The sequence below is a fragment of the Cynara cardunculus genome, assembly GCF_001531365.2.
Source record: "Cynara cardunculus var. scolymus isolate 2C chromosome LG 1, CcrdV1, whole genome shotgun sequence".
Taxonomy (NCBI): domain Eukaryota; kingdom Viridiplantae; phylum Streptophyta; class Magnoliopsida; order Asterales; family Asteraceae; genus Cynara; species Cynara cardunculus.
The window spans coordinates 4,465,914-4,491,390 of record NC_037528.1 but is presented as its reverse complement, the minus strand read 5'-3'; the positions used below and the strand labels follow the sequence as shown (position 1 = coordinate 4,491,390).

The following is a 25,477-nucleotide window of genomic DNA, read 5'->3' as shown; positions in this document are numbered from 1 at the left end:
TATTCCTTCTTGGATTTGAACCTGTGACCTCCAGGTACTTTTGACTTTTGGAGCCAAGCTCAAACCAATCAAGCACCGCCCTTGTAATTTATAAATTACAATTTACTCCCATCGTTTCTTCATCTTAAAATCTGTAACATTAAACCCAATAATCTTATTATCTTTTATAATACAATAATAACTGAAAATATTAAAAAATAGTTATTTATGAAACATCTAATTTTAGAGAGTTCTTATCATTAAAGATTTTTACGCAAATAGTCATTTTATAAAATGATTTTTGCTTTTTAATTATCTTAGAGGCCCATTTCCTCGACGTTGGAGATATACTTTGTTTGTTTGGTTCGATTTACTACTAGAAAGAGGTTCGAATCCATGACTCTATATGATCGGCTTCTCATCCCTCCACCAGGTGTAGATCTTGCTTTTCGTTGATCCAACTATACCCCGGAGTTTTCTTAAGTCCCATGTCGATCATCTTCGTCCTCAAGCTTCTTGCATCGGCCCATCGGCCGGATTCTGCATATATGCTCGATAAAACCACATAGTGAGCTTGGTTTCCTGGCTCTAGCTTCACAAGATTATCTAAAGCTAACTCTGCTACCTTCACATTACAATGCATTTGACATGCACCCAATAAACCCCCCCAAACTCCAGCATCAGCTTCCATCGGCATCGACTCGATTAACGCCAAAGTTTCATCAAACAACCCGGCCCTTCCCAACAAATCAACCATACAAGCGTAGTGTTCTAACTTCGGCTCCATATGGTGTTTTACCTTCATTGAACTAAAAACATTCTTGCCTTCCTCAACTAAACCTGCATGCCGACAAGCTGACAACACGCTGACGAACGACACAGGGTCGATTTCGACAAGATTTTCTTGCATGATTGAAAAGAAACCAAAAGCATGATCCCCACGGCCATTTAATGCGTATCCAGCCAGCATTACGTTCCAAGAAACTGTGTCTTTAACGTTGATCTCGTTAAAAACAGTCTCTGCGTAATCAACACGCCCACATTTTGAGTACATGTCGATAAGACTGTTGCAAACAGCGGTATGAGACAGATAACCCGTTTGGATAATATCAGCATGCAAAGCAGACCCTTCTTTTATGGCTGCTAAATATGCTGCTGCTGGAAGTACGCTCACAAGTGTGACTAAACTAGGCCGAAAGTCTTCAGTTTTCATTTGGCGGAATGTAAAAATGGATTCTTGACCGTATCCATGGCGCATATATGCTCCAATCATTACATTCCACAGTACCTGATCTCTCCTTTTGGTTAAACAAAACAACAGTTCAGCAGAGGCAAGGCTTTGGCTTTTGGCATACATGTCAATAAGAGCATTATTCACATTACAATCTGATTCAAACCCATATTTCGTAACAAGCCCATGAATGCTGCCTCCTAGATTTAGATCGCCCAAATGGGCTGCAGCTGAAACCACGCCCACCAAAGTCCCAGGGTCAGGTTGCACATCTGATGACTGTAGCCTGCTAAACATCTTGAATGCAAGATCAGCCTCACCAATCTGAGCATACCGATTGATCAAAGCATTCCATGCCACTACTTCTTTGTAAAACATTCTATAGAAAACAAGCTCAGCTGAAGTGAAATCATCAGATTTAGCGTACATGGCCACGAGGGAAGTTTCTATCGAAATATCAGAATCCATATTGTGTTTAACAGCATAGCAATGCAGACTTTTTCCCAGTTTCTTGGAGAACAACTCTGCACAAGCTGGAAGAACACCAACTATTGTTATCATACTTGGTTTGAAACTGGCATATTGCATATCCCGAAATAGAGAAAGTGCTTCTTCAGGATAACCAGATTGTGCAAAAGCAGCGATAACTGCAGACCAAGCCACCATATCTTTTCCAGAAAGTCTGTGGAATAAATCTCGAGCCTTTTCTAACTCACCGCACTTTGCATACATTGTGATAAGAGGAGTAGATACACGAATATCAGAATCAAACTTGTTTTTCTTGACACATTCATGAATCATCTTTCCCTTTTTTAAATCTCTCGTTTCACCAGCTGCAGATAAAGCACTTACAACTGATACAACATTTACCTTTAGATGACTGTTCTTCATCTGATCGTATAATTCCAGGACTTCATAATGACACCCGTTAAGCGCAAATCCTGCCATCAGTGTACCCCATGAAACATCATCTGGTTCTTGCATTAGCTCAAAGACCCGGTAAGCAAGATCTGTACTTTTGCACTTACAGTATACATCAATCAATCCATTCACAATGGCTTTGGGAAAATTTCTCCTGATCACAAACCCATGAATACACTTGCACAATCTAACACTTGATAACTTGCAAATTGCTGGAAACAGATTCAACAGGCTGACGCTATTTGGCTCCACTTCACCCTGAAGCTGCATGCTCCGGAATACCTCAACCGCCTGCGCAAAATCAGAACTATGTGATAACCCAGCTATCATTGCATTCCACACCACCACATCTTTGTTAGGTATTTTATCAAACACTTGTCGTGCGTGAACCAGATCCCCACATTTACAATACATATCAACAAGTCCAGTCCCAATGAAAACATCGGATTCCAAACCTCTGTTAACAATCTCTTCGTGAAGCAAGATACCATCTTCAATATCCAAAAGGTGAGTACAAGCTTTGAGTACAAATGTGTAAGTATACTTGTCCGGTTGTCCTGCAAAAGAATCAGTGTTTAACAATTTATTGTACATAAGAATTGCTTCTTGATGTTGGTTTGATCTTATATGAGCTTTAATAATCGAATTCCATAATATAACACTTGGGTTTGAGGTCGCATTGAAAACTAATCGAGCAAGATTGATTTTTTTGAATAATGAATAAGATTCTATGAGGTGGGTGTTTGTGATATTGTCTTGTATGAAGCCTGAGATTACTAATTGGGTGTGGATTTGGAGAAGATGTTTTAGGGTTTTACTGGTAGAGATGAGGCTGATTAGATGGTGGTGAGGGTGATAATTGGTTGTGGGTAATTGTAAAGAAAGATTAGAGAAGGTTTTGAAGAGGAAATCGAGGGATCTTGGCAATGGATGATTATGACTGAACCTGAGGAAGAGATGTCTCCGTTTCATCCTTTTGATTCGAGTTTCATGGAGGACGATGGAGGTAGCGCGGGAAGTGAGATAGAAATGTGTTGACGATGATGGCACAGGCAGACACAAGCGAGGGTCATTTTCGTCATTTCCTTTTACCCACGACCTTAATCGAGTTATTTGAAAAACAATATCTATACTATATTATAAAACGTTTGATAAAATCTTTAAAACCCATTTTTTATACATAAATTATTGTTTATCAATGTATATTACTTAAAATTTAAGATTACAAATAAATTGTGTATACATATAACTTATTAAAACTCTATTTTTGAATTCGTATAACTAACTGTAGATAAACAATAATCAAATACAAGATAAACATAATCAATATAAGATAAACATATCATTTTAAACAAAAAAATTTAAAATATAATTAGGATAATAATTGAGTTCTAACAGAATTATTATCTTTATAAAAGTTATATTGTTAAGTCAAAAATAAATTATTTCATTATTAGACCTAAACTAAATTATAATAAAAAATTGAATTAAGAAATTTTATTAAAAAAACTTTTAAATAATTAATTTTATATATTAATATCATATATTTTTTCAAATTTTTATGATATCTTCAAATTTATTTTGTTTCAAAAGTAAAAACAATATCTTTCTCAAAACGACATAAATCGTATTATATTAACAAAGACAAAAAAAATACTAAAATAAATATGTATCTCGTTGTATTGTGCGGGTACCCTTTTAGTTATTTTATTATATTGATTATTTGTAAAACTATAAAAAAACAAACAACCAGTGTTTGGTTAGAGGTATTAAATAGTAGTCAATATAATGAAAATAAAATAAATTGTTTGATTTTCTATAATATAATGAGTTCATTTCTCCATGAGCCTAAAATTTCATTCCTGATTAAACGGGGGGAATGAAAATTTATTCTCGTTTTCATTCCTTGTCATTTTCATTCCTCATCATGAGTCAAATGTCTTGACATGTTATCCACCCTGTCACGTACTTAAATATGACATGTTTTGATCGAAACTCGTTTTTGAGGTATTAGCAAAGCCTTTTGTTTTGACTCATGCAAGGAGCAGTGGATTTAGCACGTAAAGGGGTTTTCGATTTTTTGGTTGATGTCCCTTTTTATATTACAATATTTCGTAGCACTCCTCAAAATTTAGCATGTAGATCTTTCATACCTCAGAAAATATCCTACTATTGTAAAAATTGATTTAGCTTATGTGCATAACCCCATTTGGGCCTTCATATGTCCTCCCCTGACTGCAAGCAGGGTTGTTCTTGAAGATGGCCGGTCGGGTGCATGCTCAGGGCCCACAATAAATAAGGGTCTAATTTTTTTTCCTAGTATATAATAGTAGTTCAAAAAAATGAGTATATGAAATGGACAATTTCTTTGGTATATAATAGGATCCAAAATGAATTTAATATTATATTAAGAGGTAAAACATGTATTATTTAATTATATTGGAGAAAAAAATATGTAAAATATTAATTGAGCGGGTCTCTCTCTTTTTAGATATCTACATATAAAGAGAGAGAGAGGTGTGAAGGTAACAACCTTATGTTATGACCGCCCCCCGGCTTATGGCCTTTCATGGGTTAAGCAAATAGATTTCTTCAATATGATCGTTCATTTTATATTATTACTTATTGTTTCTCTAAATTTTTTATTTAGTACCAAAGTCTGAACTACTTGCCTAGAATACCTTGATATACTGTTTATCATTCATAGCCTATTAACTTTTTTGATTATTACATTGGCATATGAGACGGTCCAACTAAGAAAATTCTTACCTTTTGAAAAGAAATTACCAACCATATGAGACGGTTAAAAAACCACCCTTATTTTTTCATACATTATTGTCTCCTTAATGTTACCTAATTGCAAGTGAATAAATCTTAAGTACTCTCCTACCTGTAAAACATGTATAAGATCTCAAGCTATATCCAACATGTATTTTGTATTCTAAGATTGATTGTCTTGAAAAAAGTTTGTTTTAACAATGATTAAAAACAATAACATGAGGTGAGATGAAAATCCAACTGATATGTATTAATTTACAGAAAGTGTTACTCCGAATAGCTAACATTGTGACCTTAAATGATGTCGATCTATATATTAAAGGTATATCATAATATGTTTTTGATGATGGAACAAATTGATTCTATATAAAAATGATATGGTAGAAACATTAATTTGGAAATAACTAAAATTGAATGATTTTGTGTTTAGGAATACTCGGATAAACAATTTTATATGAACTATTAGTATTTATTGAATTCAATATTATTTTTTATGATAAAAACAATATATTAATTTTTTTTTTTCATACTTATCGAGGACCCTCTTTTATATACCGCTCAGTAAAATGTTAGTAACAAACGTGACTACAAGATGGGATATCAAATGAGCTTTTTTCCAAAAATACAAACATACACATGGATGAATTAAATGCTATAAGACGGAAATATAGGGGTGTTTGGGATAAGCTTATTTGAAACAAATTATGTTTTTTTACAAAAACATTTATCAACTTATTATAAGTCAGAAGGGTTTAACTTCCTCAAAAACTTCTTATTATCGGTTTGACACCGGTATAAGTTGTTTATCCAAACACTCAAAAGTGTTTATTACCGGTGTCACACCGGAATAAGTCAATAAGTTATTTTTATAAACAATCCCAAACACCCCCTATATAAGAAATCATTTCAACCTTCTTAACCATGATGTGTGATTTCCTTGACAAAAGTAAACAACTAAATTAGAGGCAGACCTAGAAATAACGTTCAACTGGTGACGTTATTTTATTTTAAAAAATGGATATATGGTTATTGTTACAAAATCATTATTGATTAATTGGTTAGTTTATTGATTTGTTTGTTAAGATAAATATTTCTTGTTATGAAAAAAATAATCACGTTTTAAAAATTAAAATGCTATGAAAAATCATAAAATTGAATTATCAAATAATTATGAATAAATTACAACAATTAAATTGATATAACAATCAAAAAAAAATATTAAAGACATAATAATATGATATATTCTATATGGTTCTTTAACAAACGTTTTCTTTATAGTTGTTCATATAATTATTCTTGTAGGATTTGACAATAGTTTTCTACTCTTAATTTATAATATATATTTTTAATTTTGTTATTATTTATAGTTTGATTATATATATATATTAATAATCTCGCGTTAATTGTACTTACTTTCCAACACTTTGCTTGCATATTTCAATCTCCAACCCAAAATCTCTAGATTTTCTTTGTTTCTAAACTTAAGATTTTACAACGTAAAAGTTATTTTGTCAATTTAATTATTTTTAAAATAATAATATTTTTATTTAAAAATTTTAATTTTCTATTGAATATACAATGTCTTTTAGTAATTTATTTTTTATAAAAGATGTGCATCTATTTTAGAGAAAATTATACTTTTGTTCCTATAGGTGGTTCATGTATTTGAAACCGTCTCCTCAGTCCTCTCATACATTGATCCTTCTTCGGGTCGCTGTTCAATCTGTTAGATGACACGTGCCTGATTACTTGAATGCATTCTACGAATGGTTTGCCCTCAACTCATGGTAGTTTGTGTGAATATGAAAAATTTACAGAAATTTATGAATGAGTTTAGATTTTTGAGTTGAAATTTTGACTATAAAAGCAATACCATTTTTGGTTCAAGCAATGTAATGTAGAAGGGTCAATGGAAGATCTAGATGCTTGATTAGATGCCTTTTGATATCTTGTTCTGTGATTTTTCACCCCTGTGAGCTTTGTTTTTTTTAAGTATATAATATAATTTATGTATGACAAATACAACAAATAAACTCACGTGTCCTCCTCACCGTTGGTGAGGTTTGAACCTCTCACCTCCTAGGAGGCAAGAGGCTCGGATACCGCTAGGCCATAGACTCTTTGGTCCATGTGATGTGAGCTTTGTTCTATCTGTCTTAGGTCGTTTAACAAACACTTACTTACCGGCTAAGATTTTAGTCCATAAACTCTGGTCCGGTAAAATTTAACACTATTATTTACGGGATAAGATTTTAGTCCACCAAAACGACATTGTATGCAACAATTTACCCGGTAAGCGCTAACTATGGCAAGAGTCGTCGCCCTCACTTACCGGCTAAGACTCCTGGTCCTTGTCTCGCTTTTTCCGGATAAGATTCTTGGTCCTTACCATATTGATCCGGTAAGGTAATATGACTTGGTAAGCGCTTACCTTGGTAAACGTTTGGTAAAAAAGCCCCTTACTTATGTTTGCGGGGCTTCGTAGTGGAATAATCGGGAAATTAACCAAAATAGCCAATCTACTCGACCAAACTCACTTTTTAGCCACTTTTGGCATCGAATTCCCATTTTAGTCAAAGTTTACGCAAATGCTCAAGCATTTGCATAAACCCTATTTTCAGAATTAAAAAAAAATGTTTATGCAAATGGGATCCTTACGCAAATTTGCGTAATTTTTTTTCCTATTTAATCTGAAAATAGGCTTTAGGCAATTTGCGTAAACTCCGGCTAAAATGGGAATTTGATTGAAAAAATGGCTAAAAATTGAATTTGGTTGGAGAGATTGACTATTTTGGTCAATTTCCCGGAATAATCGAGCACTGGCTGGTTCTAGGAATTTTTGTATTTTAATAGACATGCTAAAGTTATTAGATAGCATCACATCTATGAACATATTAAACTAGAGTTTACCCAATAATAGTTCGCGTGTAGCTAAGTTATCAGTTGTTATGTACCATTACAGATTGGCTTTATGGGCACTGCACAAATGCTAATGAGATTAAGTGGATTCTACAAGGGCTGTTGGTGTATCGTTTGGGACTTTGGGGTTCCTTTTGCCTGCTAGTTACATGTTTTGAGCTTAAGAGGTTGATGACTGGCTCTCCTTTTCACCAAATTCAGGATGTGTTTGGTTGATGCCATTTGTGGAAGTTGGATCCGACCCTGTCACTAACATGATTTTGATTTCCTGACCACAAAAATTGCCAAAAGAACAGGACCTTCTTTGTTGCATGATGATGGCATTTTTAACGGTTTCTTTATCCTTCGGATGGTTCATTACTGCATTTAAAGTTGTCTTTTACACGCCTTAAACTATCTCGTTGGTCAGTTTTAAGGTCTCCGGACACTGCAAGGGTGAGAAGCAAGATGATTTCTCCAAGCTCCAAAGATAGGTTCAAGAGAGAGCTTGATGGTGTTCAGGTGGAGTTGCAAGCAACCGATCCTACAGAGGTGGGTCTTGATGTTATTAAAAGCCATGCTAATTGAATCTGCATCTTCATTTCTAGAATGCAAAACTTGGATGCCCGAACATATATTATGAACTACTCATATCACCATTTGGATTCATTTCAATTACAAGTTGTGTGCATTCATGCCAATCTTCTTTGGTAACTCTTACAGTTGACTGTTTCTTAAAGTTACACGTCTATACAAGTACTACCATCTCTTTTATGCTATAGTTGATACGAGTGGTTCTAGCCGGGGGAATGGTTAGGTTGATTCTATTAGATCACTAGCATTAGTATACTAGTAGCTTCTGGGCATAAAATTCTGCTTCCCTTCACATAGGCTGTTGATCTGAGGAGTTGATATGGGAACCAAACATAGGCCTCTGTTGTGTAGGCCGGTTTCTGTCTCCTGAATTAGAAACCAGAATTATAAACCAAACACATAGGGTATATGCACCGATTGAAGTCAAAACCTGATAATGTAAGATTGATATAAATCTTATTTTACCTGAAACTGGAGTGATCCATCATTGATTGTTGAAGTCTGTGTCTTCTGCAGCAAGTTCTGTTCACCAAAGAAAACCCCTATTGGAATAATGACCGATAATGGTTTTGTCTCTTACAAATTCCCCTCTAGAAAAATGAAGTATACCTGAATCTGGTCATGAAGGAGCTTGATAGAGATATGAGCTTCTTGAAGCACAGAAGCTGTGTCGGTCTGCATAGGGGACCAAATAAATAGCGAGATTCATTTGCGCTTCTCTTCATTTCATGAAAGTAGGACCGACAAAATAAAGGGAAAACGAAATAAATTGGATAAAACAAATGGAATCTTAACACGGAATAAGGTTGTAGTAAAGCCTGACCTTGCCATAAGGAGAGACAAGCTTTTGAAGGGCTGTAATCTTGTCAGCTAGCTTTTGGCTTCTCCTCATAGGCACCTTTACCACATAGCAAAGTTTTAACTTGTTTTATTAGCTACTGAAACTTGTACGGATTACTAAAACTTGAAAGTGTAATTGGTGTGAGCACAGGGATAACATACCCTTTCTCTTACACATTCGATTTCTTGCATTTGTTCCTGGTGTGCAAGTTTCTTGTTGGCAACTTTTCGATCACGATCATCATTCATACGCTTCTTAGGATTCTCAATTTCCCGGAAACTCTAAATCATTCACGAGGTTAGGGGAATGACATTTTGTTCTTAAACTTAATTCTTTTCGCAAAGCCGAATAAACATACTTGTTGACATTGCCAATCTGAAAGTTTCTTTCTGGGAGACAGCGGTTGCTGTGTAGAACCATGATTATTATCTACACCTGCAGTATGGTAGTTGATCATCAAGGGACATTGAAGAGGAACATCAATGGCCCTAGGATCAGGCTGCTGATCGTAGTAGTACAATTCTGGTTCAAGATGGTAGTCATTGCTATACAAAGTCCTGTTAATATACACACAGATAGTTATAAGTAAGGAAACAAGAATGGCAATTGCATTGGGGGTGTTATATATCGAGAAGATACATAGATATCAATATATATACATACGTTTTGTTGTCCTGTACTATTTCTGCAAGTTCCTGATCAGGGAAGGAGGAGGATGAGGCTTCACTCATGTGTCCTGTATGTTGATTTATCGGAAAAATGTGTTAGTTGAGTCAAAATATTGATGACCCCACAAGTTTGAGCTTAGTAGGGGGGTTTTTAAAATCTGTTGCATTTTGCAAGGATGCCCACTTTGTTACCCGCTACGTTAAGTCCATAAAGACAAGTAGCAGTAGTGTTAAGAATATATACTGACCGAAATAATGTAGCTGAGAGGATGAAAACAATGGTAGGATGCCGTAGTTCATGCCAGGCCCGATTTTAGCATACGATGATGGGCTTTTACCTTTATCCTGCAAAAGGGACATTAACAACACGTTAGCATTAATCCCCATACAGACATTGGTTTATATAGATGAGAAATCCATCATTCAGACGATGTTTTATAACTATAATTGACTGGATCTATATCTCATTACGAGCTAGCGAGGTATGTTGAGCGATAACCAGATATACCGTCGATTTGTGGTAGGAGAGTTGCACCGGCAAATATGGAGTCAATTTGGATGCAGATATAAGGAGTTGAATGTGGCCATTTAAGGGCTGCTGGCCCTGGTGAAGAAGGTGTTTGTTTAATCCAGATGACTTGGCTATCCATCACTTTGACTTGTTTAATTTAATTGTCTGGTATTAGATTAACCATGGAAACCGTCCTCTTTATTTTACTCTAATTATTATTACAATTTTTAAAAAAATAATTATATTATTAGTGTTCTTTTTTTAGTGTTTAATGGTAAATAATGAAAATAAAATAATTAATAGAAACAAAAAGGAATATATTATATATATTTGGTCGGGTTTGACCTTGACCCAGAGAAACTCCTTTCTGCTTGTCCATCTTGCATGGTCTTTTGCGGATAGATGCGTTTGACTTCTTTGATTATTATGGTTGACCAAACCGTTTAGATTCTCTTTGAATTTGTGCTCTTGAATATGACATAAATTATTTTATATTTCTTAATAATTAAAGTTGTACATGTTGGGATGCAATAAAATGTAAAAATTAAGAAAAATACTTTATAACATAAAATAATTATCACGATATAATGAAATAAAATAATAATAATTATTAATTTTTAATGATGCTATCGATATTATTTGTGTTTCGTTAATAATGCAAGACAACTTGTTTAAATTCAATGAGTCGTAATTGAGAGGTGGAATCAAGAAAGCTGTTTAGATCGTATTAAAAGTATTTGATATTTTAACAAATCGAACTCCAAACCACGGGAATTGATGTATACTACAAAAGAGGAAGTCCGAGGAAAAAGTCAAAGCCTATTTGTTGTCGTCATAATTAAAAAACAATAGAAATAAAATAATGTAAATAAAACGTCAACGGGAATTACTTCTCATGCATGCAGGCCAAACCTGATTGATTCTAAATCATTACAATATAACTTTTTATCTTATCTATACTATATTATAAATCATTTGACAAAAATTCTTAAAAAACCACTTTTTATACGTAAATGTACTGTTTATTAATGCATATTACTTAAAACTCAAGATTGCAAATAGATTGTGCGTAAGTACAACTTATTAAAGCTCCATATCTGAATTCGTGTAACAACTGCAGATAAACGTAATCAAATACAAGATAAACATCTCATTTTAAATATAAAAAATCTAACATATAATTAGGATAATCATTGAGTTCTAACAGAATACTTAATTATTACATTTATAAAATATTATATATTAATCCAAAAATAAATTATTTCGTTTTTAAACTTAAATTAAATTATAATAAAAAAATAAATTAAAGAAATTACATAAAAATGAGAACTTTTAAATATTTGATTTGATATTAACATTGATATTTTTTTTTCAAAATTTTATGATATCTTAAAAACACATAAAATCGTATTATAACATCGACATAGACAAATAATAAAATAAAACATTAAAATCGAGATGTGTCTCGCTGCATTGCGCGAGTACTCTTCTAGTGTTAAAAATAAGTATAACCTTCCAAGTTTAATGAAAAATCTTACAATATTTTATTAATAATTTATCTTATTCAAACATATAACTGAATATATATGAAAAAAATTATTGTTTTTAATTAAATTTGACATATTTTATCTGTTTTAAATATTAAAATTTAATGCCATTTTTATGTATAATCACATAACTAAAGAAAAAATTTCAAAAAAAAACTTAACGAACTATCTCATTTTGAACGATTAAAGCTCTGAACTATTTTTTTTTTGAATGAAAAAGACCATTAAGCTTTTTCATTTTAAATGATTAGGTCCCTGATTTTTTTTTTTAATGAAAAAATCATTAAACTTTTTCTCTTTGATTGATTAAGTTCCTAAACATTTTTTAATAAATAAACTGTCGCACTTTTAAAAATTGGTCACCTACATTCTTTTAAACTAAAAAAAGTTACATTAGCCGATTAATAAAGTTCGATGATTTATTTTTTTTAAAAAAATTCAGGGTTTTAATCATTTAAAATAGTTTAGGGACTTCATGGTTTTTTCATTTAAAAAATTAGTTTAGGGGCTTAATCATTTAAAATAAGAAAATTTAATATTTTTTTATAAAAAATAATAATTTAAAAACTAAAACATTGAAAATGAGAAAATTTATCGAGCTAAGACGGTCAATTAATGTGTGATGTAGGGATGGTGATTTGGCCCGACCCGGTGGGGAACCCGGTTCACTCAACCCGGACGGGGACGGGGATTCCCCGCTAAAACGGGTACTGGGGACGGGGATCCCCGGTAGAGGCAAACCGAGGCCGGGGCCGGGTATTGTATCCCCCGACCCGCCCCGCACCGCACCCGGTATATATATAAATATTAACATTTTGATTATTTGAGCTTATAATTGAAATGTGCGGCCTGTTGGACTTATGGACTTGGGCTTTGTAATTGATATGTCCAAATTTCAATCCTCTTCTGCTCTTTTTGACTAGATATGATGTAATTATATTAACACTTGTTTTAAATTTTACATTTCTTTGGATTATTGYTAATTTTACAATTTTATTATTTTTATTAGGCAAGACTAGATATGATGTAATTATGTTGTTATGTTGATCATGCTTAGAAAAAACTTATTAATTTTTATTTGACTGGGTGTTGACCGAGGGTTGACACGGGGTTGACCGAAAGTTGACCGGGGCCGTGGACTGTGTGTATAAACCGGGGCCGGGGCCGGGGATTGCAAAGCCCGCCCCATCCCCACACCATTGCCATCCCTAGTGTGATGGGTCTCAAGCTCTTATAGGCCCATTTTCGGCCCAATAAAAAGCCTAGGCCTGGACCTGGAGTTCGCCGATGAACCAGGGAAGTATTCAAAATCAATGAGCAACTGGAGGAGGCTAACGCCTGTGTCCTTGACCGGGAAATGACCACTGCCGTCGGCCGCCGTCCGCCGTACAACGCCGTGTCCAGTTGAGTATCAGATTCTTCTCCCTACTCAATTATAACATCTCCTTTTTTCATGATCCAATACGATAATTTTAGGGTGCACATTTTATGTTAAATATATCGATTCTTTGAATAGATTTTAAGTAGTTTTTGTTTCTTTACCTCCGAAAATTTGATCAATCTGACCGGATCTTAATCACCAAACTCAGAGCTGCTTTAAACGTATCTGTGGTACTGATTTTGCATTGCGATTGTTGTTCAGTTACTAAAAGAAGGTATAGTTTGGATTGATTTGGATTTTGGACAGTAATGCCGATAGAGTTATTGATAGTGCACTTTTTTTCAAAATGATCGTAGATCCATACAAATCAAATGATCTGATTAGGCGTTTTTGAGTGTCGTGATCACGACCAACTTAGGGTCACATTTTGTGAATCATTTAGTTGCAGAATGTTCAATTTCTCTTTTTGTAACCCGTTTTAGTAAAAATGATGTGGTTTTTATCAATATTTTAGGGGTTTTGGTAATTCACAAACACGAAATGTGTTTATGAATACCCAATTTTTGTAAAAAAGCAAAAATTTAATGTCATTCGCATCTATAGAATGGCAGTAGTTCAGTTAGCATCAATACATACTACAGTCACTGTATTTAGTTGGTCCTTACACTACACCGGTTAAGTTTTGAGATCTCATATGTTCAGTTCATTTACTTTTATTGCATGCAACAATTGTGCAGTTTATGTGCATAACAATTTTCAGTATTAATATCATATGATCACTTGAATCATGTTCTTTATCCAATTCAGATTTGATGCTCAGAAATGTATTGATATAAAAAACTTTAATGGATGTAGTTTTTGTTCGATGTAAAACCATGTTCACATTTAGCGTAAAGCTAACAGTAGTAGCATGTATTTGGTTTTCATGCCCTCATTTACCTCTTATCCTATAATTTGCCACAAGGATCATCATTTAAGCAGATAATGTATTCTCTGACATATATTCACCCGGGCCTTTGATCAACGACCCGTGTTTTATGTATGTTCTGCGAGATTAGACCAAATGAGACAAACTGATCACGTTTCTGATTAAGAAAGGAATGGTGGATTGGAATAATTAAATTGTTTTCTTAAAAAGATATAGCTTCCTAAATATAGTTCCGTAAAAACCCAAGTGGGTTTTAGGTGGAACTCCATTGATCGGAGATAACCGAAGGGAATAATGATGACGCATTAATGGTTACTAGAAACGGTACTTATTACGTATAAAACAACGAGAATTAGATAATAATGAAAAAGACAAAACAAAAACTAAGCTTTATTTGAGCAAATTAAAGCCATACAAGCATCTGATCCCCAGGTAGGTAGCCTGAGTTTCATGGTGATTTAGATGGAGACATAGTATTACGATTATTATAAGAAGCAGAAAAGAGGAAATGGTGGCCTCATTTTCTTTCTTGAAGCAGTATGAATTGAAACACACACACTTTGCCAAAGGTCTTAGTTGCCCTAATGGTACTGTCTTGATAACCAACCATTATGACTGCATGCCACTAGATCCTGATCTCATCGTCACCGGAGATCTCTTCAATATCACCATTGCCACCACCTCCGGTCGCCGCTTCTGTGGCCATTCTGTAGAGAGAAAGCTATTGAAATGTAGTGATGGAAGGTGGGGTAATTGGGTTTTGTTTGTGGGTTTTCATCAAGTGAAGGTGGGGGTGGGTAAGAATAAGAATAGGATCTTCCCCAGCATATACTTTGAAAGGAAACACTTTAACTTTTTTGAAATATATATACATATAAAATTCTGTCTCTAAATGCAGCATGTTTTATTAAGACATGATGCACACACCAACACCACTTGTTGGACTCCACCTGGATCTTCTCTTGTCTCCTTAACCTCTCTCAAATTCTTCTTACCCTTAATTGCTGTTTTCCTCAAGTGTTCCACTCTTCCTTTTCATTTTACGATGGAATCTTGCCTTTATGTATACCTCAATCAAACAATGACAACACTTAAATAATTTTTAAAGACTTTAATTTTTAATTTTTTTCTTTCATATTTTTTAATTAATTTTTTAACACGACATTTTAGATAGTTTTACAATGTCATCTAACTTATGAACTAGTTTTTTTTTATTAAAAATGACTAATTTATCAACCAGTAGTTAGATTTTCATTCAATAACATGACGAAATAATTTGGCATAATATATAAATATATAAGAAGAAAATAGAAATTGAAAGCCATTAGCATCCCTGCCACACGTATCTACCCACCCTTCCATTGATGTAGGTATGTTGTTTATAAAACTTTCCGAAATTTAGGTATCTTTCTTTGATTAGGTTTTGCTTATTTTGTTAGTTATTTCCATCAACAAAAGCTACTAATTTTGATGTTTTTGTTTCTCGTGGAACTATATTTAATAAGGTTATTTTTGACGAGTTCATATATATATAGCGAAATGTATGGATTAGAATAGATCTCATTGAATTTCATGATTTTTGGTGATCTCAAATGCACGAGTTCATATATATATATATATATATATATATATATATATATATATATTCACGTTAAATTTGGAGATTTATTCATTCTTTTCTTTATTTATTTATTTTAGAATAAAGTTTAGTTTAACTCTTGAAACAATTTTTTTTCAAATCTCTAAAAATTCTAAAATAACATAGTTTTTGAGATGTACTACTGACTTTAGCTTGGGACAATTGGTAAAAATGGTTTCAACCTTTTTTCTTTATGTCAGTTACGTTTATATTTGGCTCTTGAGAACCAGATGAGTTGGATTCTATTCATTTAAACATTTTATAGTTTTATAAATGGTGTATGTGTACATAGAGAGGGAGAGAAAGGAGGATCAAATGGAACTATGACCAAATAAGTGAACATGAGAACGACCAAATTATATGGGATTACGGAACATTGTCAATGTAAGGGGTATGCGGACGACTAGGGCTGTAAATGAACCGAACGTTCAGCAAACCGTTCGCCGGGAAGTTCGTTTATGTTCGTTTATTTAATAAATGAACGGACATGAACAATTTTTTTTGTTTATTTAGTTAAACGAACGGACATGAACCATTTTTTTTGTTCGTTTAGTTAAACGAAAGAACATGAACAAAAGTCTCATTCGTCCATTTATGTTCGTGAATGTTCGTTCGTTTACCATTTGTTTACGTTTGTTTATATTCATTCGTTTATGTTCGTTTACGTTCATTTATATTCATTTGTTTATATACTAAATTTAATATATAATATTTTGTTTATTTACTTTGAATTCAAAATAATATTTATTTATGTTCGTTTAGCCCGTTCGTTTAGCATGTTAATGAACGAACATAAACGAACACGAACACACCAGATTTCTACACGAACGAGAACACGAACACAAAGATGTTCGTTCGTTTACCATTCGTGTTCGTTCGTTTGTTCGGTAAAGTTAAACGAACGAACATGAACAAGCCTCCGTTCGTGTTTGTCCGGTTCGTTTACAGCCCTATGGACGACTTGACCCTCGATCTAGGTTGTACTTAATCACATGTGATTGTACTCACGAGTAAAATAATATGTGATTTAATCGTTTTCTTGTTTTTTTATCTGGACATACTTTACGTTTGAACCCTACTCTCTCTCTTTATATATATATATATATATAACATTTGCAGCTTTACGATGAACCATTTGAGTTTGAAGTCTTGAGATTCACGAAAGAAAGAGCTTACTCTTTTGGGTTTTAATTAAACATATATCATGTGAGCCAATATGACGGAATTCATTAATCTTTATCAATTTCCTTATATTTAGTTTTTATTCATAAGCAAATCCAATTTTTTAGCTGTGACGCAATATTATCATAATATAAAATAAAATTAAAATTAAAATTAATTTATAATTATAAAATACAATACAAAGACACTAAAAAATCACATTCAATTTCGAATAATTTATAGTAAAAGATTTCGTGTTCCACCATTATAAACTCAAATATAAGCTTTGATATCCTATTGTATATAACCTCTCAGTTTTCTGGGAATAACTGATGATGTAATATGGTTGAATATAAAATCACAAGGTAAGATATCTAATTGGGCGTGGCCTAAGAGCCTTTTTTTTTTTAACTCTATATACCTGCTCTGCATGTATTTCCTTATTTTTTTAATTTGTGTTTTTGATTCATTAAAGGGAACAATCAAACGTAACCCCAATTGCTTGGAAATTGGAAGAGTTGTTATGTATGATAGATCCATGTGGAACACATCCATAAAACACTTGCAAACATGAAATCCCAAAGTTTATGATAACTTATCATCCATGTTTTCGGTTCGATGTATGTTTTAAAATAAACCAATTAAATCAAACGACTTCATATTTCATTCAATAGAGGGACTTTGAGGAGTGCGATATACGCAAACTTGTCATTCACTATGATGAAATATAAAGATAAAATAAGGAATGTTAAGGACCCAAATCAACTTTACGAGTTCTTGTATTGATAACAATGAATAAGCACACGATTTTAGCCGTTGGTGAACCAAGATTTTTGTTGAGATGTGTCCCTTTAAGCCGGATTAAAGAACCGTGGAGTCGTTGTTTGAGCCGGTGGAAAAATCAACACGGTTTCACATGGGGGAAAAGTTAATTGTGTCAATTTGGGTTATAAAATACATTTTTCCTCAAATGGAATCAACCTTTTGAGCAAGACGTAAGACTACGTCTCAGGCATAAGTCCGATGTGTTTTTAACTGAATTCCACCATTTCAAGGATTCTTTTTCCGTTTTTTTGCTTGATGTCTCTTAAATCATTTTGGTTTTTGACATTGTCACGTTACCTTTCTAATGAACAAACCAATAACAATATTAGCTAACAATAGATTAAGCGCAATTTAAGGCAAATCTACAATTTACAAAATTTAGGACAAAACTAGTAACTAGACCCCCTCGGCACTTGGTAGGTCTACCCCCAAGTTTCATTTCCATACTATAAAAGCTTCGTAAGGGGCCGTTTACTAAACACTTATTTGGTAAGTGTTTACCGGATAAATTTTCTCATTGGATGAACATGAGAAGGGCCAAAAACTTTACCGGGTAAGAGCGATAGAATGATGTAGAGTCTTACCCGGTAAGTGAGGATGACGACTCTTACCCAAGTAAGCGCTTATCCATTAAATTGTTGCATTCGATATGTTTTGATGTACTAAAATCTTACACATAAAAACAAATCATAGTGTTGACTCATATCGGTAAGCGCTTACCGGGTAAGCAATTGGGTAAACGGCCCCTAAGACCAGAAGTGTTGATTACAATGCTTACCAACGCGTATATATATTTACAGACAAGATTAAACGATTTCAGAATTTTGATTTTTCCTATAAAAGAAACATAGAAACTTTTTTGGTCCGTTAAGAAAAAGTTGTCAAGTAACACACGACATATTCATGTTATATAAGAATAAAATCGACACGATATATATATATGATGTATTTCGTGAAATAAAAGACACGTAAACTTATGTATAGTGTTAGTAATCTTATAGAATACTTCCATTCATCGTTTACATAGGTTATAAATTCTTGTTAACAATCAAATTAACTTTGACATATAACAGAATTATCACAAATTACAGCATACCTTAATCCATAGATTGTCGGCTTGTCTTCTGTTTTCGTAACATACAAGTAACACGAAATAAGGAGACACTGTACCTAGTACATACACTTCTCGACCTTCTTAGCAACAACTTTCATGGCGGAAATTAAATGAACAACACCCATTGTTATAAAAACCCCATAATACCCTCACCCAAGAGAGCTACATCTCATGAACCATCGAGAAAGATCGATGGAGATGTCGAGGGATCCGTGGTTGCGTTCTGCCGATCGATTGAAGCCGTATCTCGGGGTGCTCTTTCTTCAATTGGGATACGCTTTTAATGGGATTATAGTCAAATCTGCTTTGAACAAGGGTTTGAATCCTTGCACGTTTTCGGTTTATCGAAATATAGCTGCAGTCATCGCTTTTGGCCCTTTCGCTCTTTATTTCGAAAGGTACTACAGTCGCTGGGAGTTGGATCCACACAGTGCCGAGAAAGCCGGATCCAACTCCCAGAAGCGATCTTTTGATCATATACGTAGTGATGTTTATATGTGATCATCGTAAATAACATCTGGCAGGAAACTGCGACCTCAAATGACATTATCCGTGTTCTTGAAGATCATGTTGCTTGCACAACTAGAGTACGTACAGTTTGCTTTTTCGTGTATTTTGAATTAGATTTTCGACGTTTTTTAGCTAACGAAAAATTTGTGAACTCTAGGCCGGTTATGGACCAAATTTTGTATTATACTGGAATGAAGTATACGACCGTGACTTTTGCTATAGCGATGTGTAACATTCTCCCGGCCTTGACGTTTTTCATGGCGTGGATCTTCAGGCACAACACGACGACTTGATTAATGTGCAAACAAAACTCGGTTTATGTATTAATTTGTGTGTGTTTGTAGGCTTGAGAAGGTGAACATAAGGAGATTGCATAGCCAAGGGAAGATCATAGGAACTTTTGTGACTGTAGGTGGAGCCATGGTCATGACCCTTGTCAATGGACCACCGATCCCATTGCCATGGACCAACCTAAGCCGGGTGCACCACCCTCGAGCATCTGAAGAACCCTCTCAAGCGGACCACCTCAAGGGTGCGATCATGATCACTGCGGGTTGTTTCTTTTGGGCCAGCTTTTATATCCTTCAGGTAATTACATCTTTAACCACTTCACCTCGTATACTATAACTACCAAACACCAGACCACTACGGACGTCCGCCAAATGGAGTATAAGATAATGATGATGGAATTGCGGTTTTCATTTTTTATTTTTTATTTTTCAGGCAGTGACATTGAAGAAATACCCTGCTCAATTGTCTCTTACAACCCTGATATGTACGATGGGTGCTTTGCAAGGCACTGTGATGACTCTTGTTATTGAGAAGGGCAAAACAGGCATTTGGTCTATCAAATGGGACACTAAACTATTAGCTACACTTTATAGTGTAAGATTATATTTTACTATTTTTATTTTATTTTTTTCGTTTTTAATTAATCTCTTGAATTGAAATTAAACCTATTCCCATTGGACACAGGGGATAGTTCGATCAGGGGCGAGCTACTATATTTCGGGTCTAGTGATGAAGGAGAAAGGACCTTTTTTTGTGACGGCCTTCAATCCGTTGGGAATGGTGATCGTTGTAATCGTGAGCTCGTTTACTCTAGGTGAACAAATGGACTTAGGAAGGTAATTATGTGCTATGGCAAGAGAAATTAGCTCAAATGATCGTTTCTCTCGTCTAAATTGGTTTTCTAATTATTTATCTGTCGATTTGATCCAAATATCACTACATCCACAATATCTAGGTCCGTAATATTGCGAACTTAACTAAAAGACAAAAAAAACAAAAACAAATTCAACTAGTTTACCTTCACAATTACGGATCGGATCGTCACAATTGTATATCTGTTGAATTTGAATTCTTTTTTGCCCTTAAGATATTGCAGACCCGGATACTGTGAAAGTAGTTATATTTAGGTCAACCCAGAAAAGACATGGTTAAAAAATCAATTTAAACGAGGGAAATGATTATTTAACTCAATTACTCGTATAGTCATACCAATGCTATGATCGATCCTCTTTTGTAATTTGATTTACTTCGATTGGTTTCAAATTACTATTTAGAGAAAACTACAAGTTTGGTCCTTATGGTTATTCAGAAATCATTTTTCATTTCTGCAGTTTTTAAATTACAAGATGACTATCGTGGTTTGCAAAAACATCTGGATTTAGTCTCATCATTTGACGGTTGTTAGAAAATTCCGTTAAATAAGATGCATTTTCATTCTTTCGTCAATTTCTTTTGTCATTTACCAAATCGAAATTGATTTTATGATTTTGGTCCTTTGGTTTTTGAAAACCAAAAATCAAAAAAAGGAACAAATGTTCCATCATTTAACAGAATTTTTCAACGACCGTTAAAGGGAAGTACCAATTCGAACGTTTTTACAAACCATGATAGGCATATTGTAATTTTGAAATTGTAAGGACAGAGTGTTATTTTTTTCAAAACCATAGGGACCAAATTTATAGTTTACTATTTATAACATTTTTCAGGGTTGTTGGAGCGATTATCATCGTTATTGGATTATACTTGATCATATGGGGAAAGAGTAAAGATAAGAGTTTGTCGGATTCAAGAAACGAGGAGGTAGAAATGCATGATGATGAGGGGGCGAGGCCAAATAAAAACGTTATTAAATCGGAGATCGAAGATGGAATCGTTAAAGAAGAGGTTGACGGTGAATAAACTTTGGCCTGAAATTTAATTTTCCCCTCAAACGACAAGGGAAATTGACAATTTATACGTAGTACTACTAAATTCTTAAGCTTTTAACAATATGGATCATCATAGTACAAGTGTCGATCGTAATTTTTGTAAAATCAAAATAGATTGATAAAAATTGAGTTGTTGATGGTAGGTTTATTGCAAATAAACTATTTATACTCAGAGGTAGATCTATAGAGGGAGCATACGGTGGTCCATGCCACCGCATCATCGTCCTATCGTAATGGGGAGGAGCATAAAATGGTCCATGCCACCGCTTCATTGTCCCATCAGTGTAACTTTTCATTTGAGTACCCTTATATTTCTTGAAACTAATTAATAAAAGAAGTTTGTTGTGGCAAATTTGGTACGCCTTGATCGTTAGACCATCTCCAACTCAACACTAAAAACATTAAAAACATAGAAATGAAGTTGTTTTCATCTCTAATCCAACACTAAGACACTGAATAAAATTGAGATAAAAAATGTTGGTTTTTATATTTAAAGGTCAATAAAGTAGGCATTTATAAATATAAATATATTTATACTATATTATAAAACATTTGACAAAAACTCATAAAAACATTTTTATGCATGAAGTACCGTTTATTGATGCATATTACTTAAAAATCAAGATTACAAGTAAATTTTACATAAATACAACTTATTAAAGCTTCATGTTGAATTCGTGTAACTAACTGCAGGTAAACATAATCAAATAGATAATAAATATCTCATTTTAAATAAAAATATAATTAGGATAATCATTGAGTTCTAAAAAAATACTTAATTATTATCTTTATAAAAGATATATTATTAAACCAAAAAAATGAATTAAATAAATACACAAAAAGAAGAAATTTTAAAGTCATTTTGGTAATAATATCAATATTTTTTTCTATTTCCTATAACATCGACCGAGACAAAAGAAAAATGAAACATTAAAATTGAGATGTATCTCGCTGCATTGTGCGAGTACCCTTCTAGTGTGTGTGTGTGTGTATATATATATATATATAAGGGTCCATTCAAGGGAGAACTGATTAGTTTGTGGTAACTATGAGATCCAATCTCAACCACAAATCAACGGATAAATTAGAAAATTAATAATTATGGTAGTTTGAGTTAAAATTATAATTAGAGGGCATTTTAGGTATTTAAAAAAATTCATCTCTTCTCTCTCCGACCTCCAATCTCCGGCCTCCGGTGAACATTAATCCAGCAGGTACCAAGTAATCACAAAGATACACAATGTGATACTCATTGCGATATACTGTGATACCAACTATGATACCAACTCAGACCTTAAAAATAAAGATACACAATGTGATACCCATTGTAATACACAATGTGATACCTATTGTGAGATACTGTGATACTGATTTCACCGGAGACCGGAGATTGGAGGTCGGAGAGATGAGAGAGGAGAGAGGAGTTTTTAAAAAATACTTAATATGCCCTCTGATTATAATTTTAACTCAAACTACCATAATTATTAATTTTCTAATTTATCCGTTAATTTATGGTTGAGATTGGACCTCATAATTACCACAAACTGTTCAGTTCTCATTTTGAATAGACCCATATATATATATATATATATAACTCTAATATTAACTTTTTGTTTTGTGGGTAAACTATAAATTTGGTACCTGTGGTTTGTAAAAAATAACACTGTTTGTCTTTATAGTTTTGAAATTACAAGATAATTATTGTGTTTACAAAAACATATGGTATTGGTCCCTCCCTCTAATTGTCGTTATTTTTTTAAAATAAAGGACATTTTTGTTTTTTTAATCATTTTTTTCCTCTTACTCAATCAAAAGTCACATGGACCAAAATCATAAAATTGATTTGATTGGGTAAAAGACAAAAAAATCGATAAAAGAACAAAAATGGCTCTTGTTTTAACGATCGTTAGATGGATAGATCAAATATGAAATATTTATGAGTCTGTAATACCGCTTGTTGTTTGTTGGTCATGGTCGGGTCAACCCCATCCTCGATCATCCGTTAACAATTTTAACAGGACGGTGTTTGTGAACGGTAGATCTGATTGCCATCCATAAACGGTGGTTGCAAAAATGGGAATCTTCAAAATGGGGCTGATTTGAAAAAGATGGTACAAAAGAATGTTCCATCGTTTGTTGCAATTCAAATTGGGGATTGCATCTTTTTTATTTCAAAGTTTCAGTTTTTGACTTTTATTTAATTAAAAGTCGTTACTATTTTTGCATCGTATCCAAATCTTGTTAAGTAATTTTTAGATATTAAATATAAAAATATAAATTGTGTTCACACTGAAATATATTTGATAATAATAATGTCATAAAAGTTGCAATATTATAAGTATTTATATTATTCAACTATATTATATATATATATATATATATATATATATATGCGTAAATTACGATTTTCGTTCTTTATGGTTAGAAGTGTGTAAAACCCGAATAGAAATCCGGACCTGAATCGAAAATAAGACGTTTGTGTGAAACTTGAATACCCTAAAATCTGAAAATCCGGAACCCGAACCAACCTGAAAACTAGGGGAATATTTGGGTTTGGGTTGGGTTTGATTTTTGGCTACTTGACCTGTCTGAAAACTCTAAATATATGTATATATATATATTTTAAATATTATATGAATATATTTATTTATGTAATTATTTTTTGAAAATACTAAATTCTAGTCGGTAGAAATGTTTTATAATTTCTAAACTTACTATCGATTTCATCAATATCTCAATTGATTGAATTTATTCTCAATATTGATTGAATTTGTATATACCTTTTGCATTAGAATAGTACTCGAACCCGACCGACATCAACCTGAAACCCAACCACCTAAACCCGAACCAACCTGAAATTCGAAACGTAAAATTCGGGTTTTGATTTCCCATATATGAAATCTGATCGGGTTTTTGGTTTGCTCATTCGAACCCGCCCAATGTACACACCTACTTAAGGTTTGTTAATAATTTTCATTTTCGTCCTTGTGATTTAGAAATTGCGATTTTTCTTCTTATTGTTTTCAATTTATTGTTATTTTTGTCATTGGGCTAAATTCTTACGTTTTAAGTACAAGGGACAGTAGGGGTACCTTCATTTATGCCAAAGCAACCCCAAATACTTCCCTTCCTCCGGTCCCTGAATGCGAGGCGTATGCTCTTAGGGACGCAATCTTATAGGTCCAAGGACGGGGATATCCAATGTTATTTTCGAAACTAATGCCAACGATAAGAGCCATGACATTTCGGAATTTGGGGATATCATTCTGGACATAATACGACTTTTAGGCACTCATGACACAACCATTCGGTCCATGCGATTGGGAGACACGCCAAGGAAGCGGCTCACTTAATTGCTAGACACTTGTTATTTATCTTGTCCTAAAGTTTTTGATGTAACTCTGTCTTTCCTCTTACATTGTATTAATGACTTATGTCATGATCACATTTTTAATGATATTGATTGATTCTCGATTGGGTGACGGCAATGCTGAAGCTTGATCGGACCTCATTCGTTTCTTTTTAAAAAAAAAATACAAGGGACCAAAATAGTAATAAATTGTAAAACAGATGGACAGAAAAAAAACAATAATTAAAAATCATAAGGATGAAAATATGCATGAATTACAAACCATAAAGATAAAAACTGTAATTTTTCAACCAAAAGAATGAAAATCACAATTTTTAACAAATCATATATATATATATATATATATATATATATATATATAT

General features: G+C 33.3%; 3 protein-coding genes across 3 annotated transcripts; 1 reads left to right on the top strand and 2 right to left on the bottom strand.

Annotated features, from left to right (window-relative positions):
• Positions 1-219: 219 nt before the first annotated feature.
• LOC112523590 (pentatricopeptide repeat-containing protein At2g39620) lies at positions 220-3,103 on the bottom strand. Its single transcript, XM_025133260.1, has one exon. It carries the CDS (start codon positions 3,101-3,103, stop codon positions 398-400), a length of 2,706 nt encoding a protein of 901 aa, XP_024989028.1. The 3' UTR covers positions 220-397.
• Positions 3,104-8,511: 5,408 nt separating this feature from the next.
• LOC112506154 (transcription factor bHLH153-like) lies at positions 8,512-9,454 on the bottom strand. Its single transcript, XM_025110178.1, has 5 exons — positions 9,404-9,454; positions 9,225-9,299; positions 9,011-9,076; positions 8,867-8,923; positions 8,512-8,767 (listed from the first exon to the last, which is right to left on the bottom strand). Exons 1-5 carry the CDS (start codon positions 9,431-9,433, stop codon positions 8,657-8,659), a joined length of 339 nt encoding a protein of 112 aa, XP_024965946.1. The 5' UTR covers positions 9,434-9,454; the 3' UTR covers positions 8,512-8,656.
• Positions 9,455-19,214: 9,760 nt separating this feature from the next.
• Positions 19,215-21,716, top strand: LOC112523453 (WAT1-related protein At2g39510). The gene is made up of 7 exons (XM_025133073.1): positions 19,215-19,414; positions 19,541-19,603; positions 19,684-19,800; positions 19,871-20,114; positions 20,250-20,411; positions 20,502-20,653; positions 21,524-21,716. Exons 1-7 carry the CDS (start codon positions 19,215-19,217, stop codon positions 21,714-21,716), a joined length of 1,131 nt encoding a protein of 376 aa, XP_024988841.1.
• Positions 21,717-25,477: the final 3,761 nt, after the last annotated feature.